The 9244-nt window shown below is 43.5% G+C and overlaps 1 protein-coding gene across 1 annotated transcript; it reads right to left on the reverse strand.

Moving 5' to 3' along the window:
* Window positions 1-7856: 7856 nt before the first annotated feature.
* LOC134364157 (melanocortin receptor 5-like) lies at window positions 7857-8801 on the reverse strand. The gene is given in 1 exon segment (XM_063080069.1): window positions 7857-8801. A coding segment is annotated over 1 exon segment (912 nt). The 5' UTR covers window positions 8769-8801.
* Window positions 8802-9244: the final 443 nt, after the last annotated feature.

Consider the following 9244-nt stretch of genomic DNA (forward strand, 5'->3'; position numbering starts at 1 on the left):
TGCAGCTTGAACAAAATCTAGAAGCAGAAAAGCACAAGTCGTGTTCAGAGCAGCCTAATTTTATTGGTGAATAGGATGTTTAGAAGATGAGCCAGTATTCTGGAGATAAATGAAGGTAAGGTGAGGATTTGGTACTTAATAAGGCAGGCACTGGGGAGTTACCCAGTGGGTGGGCTGACGCAGGGAGAAGCTGGAGGTAGTTTAGATACTAACATGAAAATTCAAATTCAGAGGGAACGAGACAGAACCCACTGTGGGCAGAGGGAACCAAGGCATGAGACAGCACAGTAGTTGATCCTACAGGATTATACAGTTGAGTCTACAGAGATGTCGAGGGAGGGAAAGGAGTTTAGGATGACTGCAAGGTCTCTGGACGTAGAGACCAGGGAAATTATTTCACAGACAGAGGCACGGTGGGCAGGGGGGCTCTGTGAGGCAAAATTTGAGGTGCCTGACGTGCATTTCCTCAAAACGCCAGGCAGACATTAGAAGAAAAGTTGAGACAATGGATTTGCAAATCATTTGCCTAGAGATAAAAGTTAAAATCATGGAAGTTGAAGAGATCACTGAGGAAAAAATTATAAAATAAAGAGGAAAATACCAAAGAAACAGTCCCAGGCAAGCTCCAATGTGGGAGTGGGAGAAATAAAATAGCCAGAGAAAGTAAAAATGTTGGTGGAGAGATGGGGTCAGAAATCAGGATAGGGGGCCGACCCCGTGGCGCACTCGGGAGAGTGCAGTGCTGGGAGCGCAGCAGTGCTCCCGCCGCGGGTTCGGATCCTATATAAGGATGGCCGGTGTGCTCACTGGCTGATCGCGGTGTGGCCAGTCACAAAAAGACAAAAAAAAAGAAAAAAAAAGAAAAAGAAAAAAGAAATCAGGATAGGGAATGTTATGGAAGCCAAGGAAAGAATTTTAAGATCCACATAATAGTTTCAAATATTGTAAATGAGGCAAAGAGGGTAGAGATGAGAAAAGGCTTTGGAATTGGTGAGTAGCACTTCGTAGGGTGTGAGGGTGGAAGCCAGACTGTCATGGGTGGAAATCGAAAGCAGTAGCAGTTTAGTGGTAAAGAGAAGGATGAAAAAAACAGAGAACTAGCTTAAGACACTATCAGTTTATGTTGGGATATCCCTAAAGATGTTTTTATCTGGTCCTGCTTTCATCGCTCACTATTTCCAGTTATGACTTTGTCCCGACTTTGCTAATGTGACCAGGGCACCGGACAGTCCAGTCTCCCTGCTCTGTGCATCAACTCACAGCATCCTATTACACTCTGATTACAAGCACATCACTGCTGAGGACACAGCCAATACAAGAAAGACACTGTTCATGGCTTTTCTTTGAAATGAGTGTAAAAGAAGTTCATTTTGTTCTCCAAGTAAGGGTGGTAATGCCAAAAAAAAAAAAAAAAGCAGAAGAGAGAGTGTAGAATATGGGCCAGGAGAGACACACTGCAAGCTGTGACCTGAAAGATATCGGAAAAGCACAAGAGTTAGCACCCAGTCCAGGGGCCAAAAACTGAACATAATCTTATTGAACCAACATAATACAGAAAGATAGTAGCAATTTCTGGCAAACTAGGGTCTGAGTCCCTCTTCAGTAGAACCTCCTGGTTAATTGGATATCCAACAGAGAACGCCTCCCTTTGAAATGACGTCCTGTTTTCTCCATCCCTGGTCCACAACCTAGTCCCTGGCCCAGCAGCTCCACTTCTCCCCACATGAACGCAAATTTGCTATAAAACTAATTTGTAAGAACAGCTCTTATCAGATCATGCCAGGTACTTGAAATGGGAGGAAAAAAAGAAAAACCCTCAATTGCTCCCTAGTTCCTATAAAACAAGTGTAAAATATCTTTTTCTTTTTCTTCTTGGCTTTCAAGGACCACATAATCTCACATCTGCAACTTTGAATACACTTCAGTGATTTTTCCCTCCTGCCCCAACACACACCTTGGCTCACATCAACTGTTTTGCCACTGACAGTATTAACCCTTATTCAAATGCTTTCCCATCCCATGTTCCCCTTTCCTCTGCAACTGTCCAAATCCAACCCATCCTGCAAGGACTTACATAAGAAGTCCTATATTAATCTCCCTTGATTTTACTAGTTCTAATATTTCCTATCTCAAACATTACATCCAACAGTGATTCTGAGTGGGTAAGGAGGAAAGAGCCAAGTATATCCTAACCACCTGGGGGGCTTTTCCAAACTCATCCCCTCTTCCCGCAACTCTGACACATGCCCCACAATCACCCGTGCTGCTGAAGGGGAAACGCATCATATGCTGCACAGGTTCATTCTTAATTACAGCATGGGTCCTTCCGCACACATATGACATTGCAAGGGTTCTCGGCCTGCGAGCTCCTTGAGGACAAAGACACTGCCCAGCCACACTCCTGGCACCATGCTGGGACCACGATAGGTGCTATTCACCAGTGTCCAGTTCACCTCCTTCCAGGTAGGATTGGATTTCCCAGCCCACTTGATGTTAGACCATGTGACTTATTTGGATGCATGAAATGTGAGTGAACGTGGACATTCACACGCATGCATGTCAGGAAGGGGCTTCCCCATCCACCTGGACCCCAAGTGACTACAACGGGACTCATTGCTCCTTTGTAGCAAGTAACACGACGGGAAAACAAACTTTTGTTATGTCAAGTCACTGAGACTTGGGAGCTTGCTTGTTTCTAGAGGATAAACTTGGTTCTCGAAGTGGGGACCTCGGAATAACTGTACCTAGGAGCTTGTTAAAAATGGAAAATCTCAGCTCCCACTCCAGGCCCACCAAATCTATCTCTGCATCTCAACAAGCTTTCCTCATGTTTTGTGTGGCTATTAAAATATGAGAAGCACTGGCCTCGACGATCCTGACTAGCATAGAATAGTTACTTAAAAGTGGCTGAATCGATACTAAAATGGGTCCACAGATAGCAAGGAATACTGGCAGTCTATGGTCTGTGGTGCAAGAAAGCAAGCTCGAATGACAGATAATATATACAGTGACACAGGGAAAGCTTGAAAAAGAGCTGTGTGCGACACATTTAATGAGATACTACCAGAAAGAGATGTGCCAAGGAGAAAATTAACTGCAGCAGAAACAGAAGGGATTCAAGACAGTGGCATAGGAATGTGGGTGCACTTGGTGCCACTAAACCAAACACAACTGTTATGATGGCAAATTTTAGCGCAATTTCTAAAATAAATAAATGTAATTCTTTGGTGAGATGTTTGACTCCATCTTTAGAAAACAAAAAAGGGATTCGAGAAAATTCAGTCAGGGACTTCAGAGTGGGAAGAGACAGCTCTTCTCAACCCAAAAAGTAAAAGATAAAAATAAAGGAAGGTGAGTAAAACAGATCAATTAAAACTCAGGTCTGGCACTAGAATCAAATCAGGGGATGCTGTCACCATTATTATTAAATCCTGCACATGGATTAAGGAAGCCGTGTCAGAGTGAAATCCAACAAGGACGTGTTACAAGGACCCAGTGACTCCTTCCCATTGGACAAAGTGGCTCTGGGAGAAGACACCAAGGGCATGATGCTCCCTCAGCACCTGGCAGATGCCACGCACATGCAAGTAGGAAGAAAGAAGGGAGGCATCACAGGCAAAGAAGAGAATCAGCACACAGCAAGCCTAAGTGACAGGTCTAGATCTGCACTGTTCAGTACGGCCACCGCCAGCTGCATGACCGCAGTGAGCACTTGAGACATGACGCTCAGTGTCTCCACTCCTTCTGTTCTCCAAAGGAAGTGTCTGTTTGACCCCTGCTCCCCCATCGTGTATGGGCTTGGACAGAAGGGACCAGATTCACACCCCTGCATCCATCAGTGAGGATTGGTTACAGGCATGGGAGACTATCATTTTACGTATTGTATAGTCTGTGCCTCAGAGGCTTACATTTAATTATGCATAGTATCTTGAATTGTGAATGTTTTCATGTATCTTGAAATATTTATGTCTTTAAATAATTCATGTCCCATATGCTTTTTGATGGCAGAGATTCTCTAATGGCCACCACTTGTAGCCCCATACTGAGCACCTAACAGATGACAGCCCCAAAATACTTACTTGTTTACTAAGACACAGACTTTTGAACAGTATATAAAGTCAGGTGTGCAATTTCATTTTATTTGTAGGAGACAGATCATGTTGAACTAAGAAATGGCTATTCAATGGACAATAAATGCTGTCAAGAAAACTTCATTATAATTCGCCAATAAATGTATCTTTCTTACTTTGCAGTAGCTGGTGACAAATTGGCAGAAAGACGAGAAACATTCTAAATATTACACATCAGAATGGTCACCTCAAATGGGTGGTCTGGTTCTTCTATTTTATTAACCATTTCTTTGAGCACATATTTTTACACCAAATTAAGTTCCTACAGAAACAGAAAGTTAATATATGATACTGCACAATTATAATGTTTGACAGTTATATGTGTTGGGGGGAGACTTTGTGTAGGGTGCCCATGGTTGGCTCATTCACAGGTATTTACTGAGTCACTACATACATGTATTCCTTCCAAATAAAGACACAACTGAATACTTAAGTTATTTCTGCACTATTTATATAGAGACCAAAAGACACTTCAGCGTTTGCTTGAAGGCCTTTATATAAAAGGTCAGACCTTATAGAAAGTCATGAAGCACCAGAGCTGAGAATTAGCCTCATGAGAACCGAGTTCCCAGATGGAGTCCATGTAAACCACAAGAGTGGAAGTTTTATCCTACCCATAGGATTGGAACTGTAGTAACCTCACTTAGTACTTGGTGCTGTTAGGCAGAAGATTCAACACACATTTGCTTAGCAACAATAACAAGCATTTCTTGAGTGTCTACTCTGTCCCAGCACCTGCTGCAGGCCACAGGGACACAGATATAAGCAGGCAGACGAGAACCGCATAGACGCCTGTGAGGTGTCCATAGCAATCACATTCAGATCCCATTCACAGATACACATGTGAGTTTTCAGTGAGAAGGAGCAGGAAACATTGAAAGGGCTATCTGCCCCTTCAAAACTCAGTTGCCGAAAATCTAATTTGCCATCTTGAAGGATTAGGATGTCTTGCACACTTTCCTGCTCATGGTGGCACCATGTTTCTCTGGAGTCTGTGCTCCTCAGGGGTCGTGTTTAGAAGCTATTTATGTGACTACACCTAGGCTTTGACAGGAAGAGTCCCTCTTCTATATCAATAGCATACTGTTGTGTGACCCTAATGGTCCACTGCTTTGTGTCCTTTTTTTCCTCCATTGGGAGCTGTCTAGATGTGAATGTACAAAACAAAAAAGAAAATATTAATACCAAAAAGTTATTAAAGGAATGGAATATGAGAACTGTAAGGACCCAAGCACTGGGACAACGAGGCCCAGAGGCCACATAGCACCTCTGGGGCAAAGCAGACCTCTTGGCCACTGCTCTGGCCACTGGCCCCTGTGCCCTCCCCTAGTATGTATCCCATCCGCATTATTTATTTAAAATAAAATGTAAATTCTTATGGTGCTTTACAAATTTACAGGAAGTTCCCACATTTCCTCATGCAGGTCCCCTGCCACCCTGTGAAGTCAGTGCTGATGTGGAACCCAAAATGAGATGGTCGAGGCCACACAGCCACATGGAGTCAAGCCTGGAGTCAGGTTTTCTCACTCCATTCTAGGTCAGAAGGGATGGGGTTCCCTGGGTAATAGCCTGTGCCCTGCATTTCACTGTCTGCTGGAGTCAGACTGAGATGCTGCAAAGTGTGCAGTGACAGGGCTTCAGACCTCAAGACACATCCAGTATGAGAAGGCCAAGGACAACTTGGCTATGCGATGTACGACATGCAGCATGAAGGCATCTTGAGCCATGGACACTCACCCAGAAACCATGGATCGAGTTAGAAGAAGACAGTGAGAAAGAGTCACAGAGATTTTCACATTAACAAGGTTGTAGCATAAAGTTTTATGTCTGGATAAGTGCAAAACCATGATAGAAATATAATTAAGAAAATCCCATTCTCCGACAATTATGAACACAATCCGTAAAACCACGGTTCAGGAAAGGAGAGCCGTGGAGACATCCCATAACAAATGGACAGGAAATTTCAAATGGAAAGAATCTGACCACTTGGTTCTTCCCTGAAAAGCACGCACAACTCGTGGGCGCATTAAGCACAGTACAGACCTGCTTCTAGGGAGAAAAAGCAACCATACCTGATACAGATCCTGTTTTCTTCCAATCATGCCAGTTCTTCATCGTGCTTAGACTTGCACTCAGGATGTTGTACATTCCCTGGGTACACACTGGATATGTACATGGGACATATCCATGGGACCCCAGAAATGCGGGAATAGCAGATAGAGTAGGATGAAAGGGATAGTAAGAAATTGTCACAGAACTTTCTCCAAATGGATAAGCAGCATGTGCATGTTTGACACAACAAACACCATAGGAAAAAAGGAGTATACCTTACGCCCAAGCATGAGCTGGGAAAGACACAAGGGGAGCATGCGGCTGTGACTACCCCTGCCTGCCGCTGACTTTGTCATAGCTAAATAGACAAAGGGAAGTTCTTGTGTGTTCACCTTTGGTTGCTTGACAAGGCTTCCCAGAATTAAACAGCCTCACTTTTGGCTTAGTGTGGCTTTGGGGGACTCCAAGGGCCCCGGAGTTTCTCAAAGCCATGCTAACATGTCCTTCGTAGGATTCCAAGGGCCCTGGGGTTTCTCGAGGGACATGTTAATAATACATCAAAATTAATTAGTTTATTTAAAAAGGCATTGTCAGTACTAAAGGCGTTTTTGATGCATGTCCCCAGTACGGGTTGGCTCCATTTAATTTTCTTATTAATCTTCCTTGTTAGTGATGTGTGCAAGGACCCATTGTGACTGTGGTCATGCTCTTGTACGTGTGGAATGGAATGAGGTTATGATGTTGGATTTTTATCCACTTTCCCCCCCAGAGAGATGGTGGATCCGGGTGCAGTAATGTTTATAACTAATTGATCACCAACCAGTTACAGATTTCTTTGTTTCTCGCCACTCCCATAGTTTCACTTGATTTACCAAGAACATGTTCTTTCCTTAGTAATAATAAGAATGATATAGTGTGTTTTTGTTAGCTTGAGTAGGATCATTTAATTTTTCACTTTGTTCCTTGTACTGTTCCCAGAGTCAATTGACAAGTAAATAGAAAGTTTTACTATAAAGATAAATAGGTAAAATAGTAGAGATATACAAAAAGGTTTTGATATTAATGATTTTGTCTAGATTAGTTTAAAGTGTAATTGTTTTTAATAGTAGTACAAAATATAATAGATCATAATTAAGTTTCATTATATAAAATCATGTTACAGATATTGTGATTTTGGTTAAGAATTAAAATAATTAATACAAAACATAAAACATTAAATTGTTAAATATAAGTATAAGTAAGATTTAATAGGAATTTAGAATATAAGTTTATGTGTAAGTTTAAAAGGTTAAGAATTGTGATTCAGACCAAAAGTCTGACGTTTTAATGCCAAGCATGCTGCTGTTGTATAGTTTCCTGGTCACAAGCCACAGGCTTTGGGGTGAATTATTGATGCATGAGAGGGTGCTTTTGTCACAGCATGAGTGCTTTGGAACATTTTGATTTTTCTTTTTCTATAGAGATGAAATAATAAATGTTTTGAATAAAAGATAAATCATCATGTCAAAGGTTAAGTAAAAAATATAAATAAAGCAAGATTTTTGTGGTTGTTGTCCACACTTGCACTAGACATCTGTGGTCCGTCTCTTTCTTTCCTCGCTGACGCCACCCCACCTGGTTCAGGTCCAACGAATCCTGCAGAGCTGGTCTCCGGCCGAGAGAAGATCTCTGAGCCTAATCACTGTGGGGGCACACATGGCAGCAAATAGTCCCTTTCAAGGTCTTCCGCATTTCTGGGCTGCGGAAGGCATACATCAGAGGGTCAATCACAGAGTTACACATGATAAGCACAAGGTACATATTGAAGTGGGACATGAAGCAAGAGCAGTAGAGGTTCTAAGGGCACAAAATCATCAGCATGAGATGGAGGAAGAAAGGAGCCCACCACAGGATGAAGACGCCCAGCAGCATGGCGAGGCTGACAGCCCCCCGCGTGCTGCTCCTCTGCCGCATGGTGCTGTACCTGGGCAGAGCTGCCATCCGCCTGACATGGGTCTGTGCCAGGAGGAACATGTGTGTATGCAGAGACAGCACGAGGAACAGCATAGTGAAGAACTTGGAGACAATGCCACAGCCTGTGCAAAACACCCAGATGCACACCATGATCACCCCAGAGTGCCTGGCCATCATTATGTGGTGGTAGCACAGGGCACAGAAGATGGTGACATACCTATCCACTGCAATGGCCAGCAGACTGCACATCGAGGCGACGACGGAAATGCAGATCATGGAGCCAAACACGTTGTCAATGTGATGCACAAAAGCGTCTGCCATCACCAGGTGCTTGTTACTTATTAAGTATATGGTGACGGTCTCCCAGGCATTGGACATGCTCACCAACATGTCAGCCACCGCTCAGCTGCACACGAAGTACACGGGAGAATGCAAGCTCTTGCTGTTCATGATGGCACCTATGACCAGGATGTTCTCCAAGAGGCTGATGAAACCCAGAGTCAAAAACACCTCCGCGGCGATGCCCATGTCTTCACATGGTGAAGACGTGTTTTTGACATTTGGTCCTGAAAGGTTGCCATGTGTGGCATTCAGGTTGGGATCCAAGAAATACGGGTAAAATGAGGAATTCATTGCTGGAGAAAAATGCCTCCTCTTCTTGGCAGCAAATCTACTGTAAAACAGTTTTTTAATTCACAATCCAGAGAAGTTAACAGTCTACCAAAGAAATACAACAGCACACAAAAAGCAAGCACAGCCTACGAAAGGGAGGGCTGAACACAACACGTCTGAGGAATGGCTCGACCTGCCCCATCCCATACGTGCTCCTGATGCCGGGAATCCTCTCCCTCCCACGTGCAGGCTCCAAGTTTTCACCCTCTCCAGTTCCTCCTTTCAGCTGCTATTCTTTAATGTACCTTTGAATAGAGTGACATTCATCCCTATGTGCCCAGGACAGCTTCACTTTTTATGCCTGTTGTCGTAGCACCTGAGTTGACTCTCAAAAGTGTCCCCAATTCATGACCTACAGAATCCTGGCTAGTCTCCCAGTTTTCACATTCCTAAGGCTACATTTGCTTCAACTGAGCTCAGATTTCTGAAAACTATAC

Source organism: Cynocephalus volans, chromosome 15, assembly GCF_027409185.1.
Source record: "Cynocephalus volans isolate mCynVol1 chromosome 15, mCynVol1.pri, whole genome shotgun sequence".
NCBI classification, from domain to species: domain Eukaryota; kingdom Metazoa; phylum Chordata; class Mammalia; order Dermoptera; family Cynocephalidae; genus Cynocephalus; species Cynocephalus volans.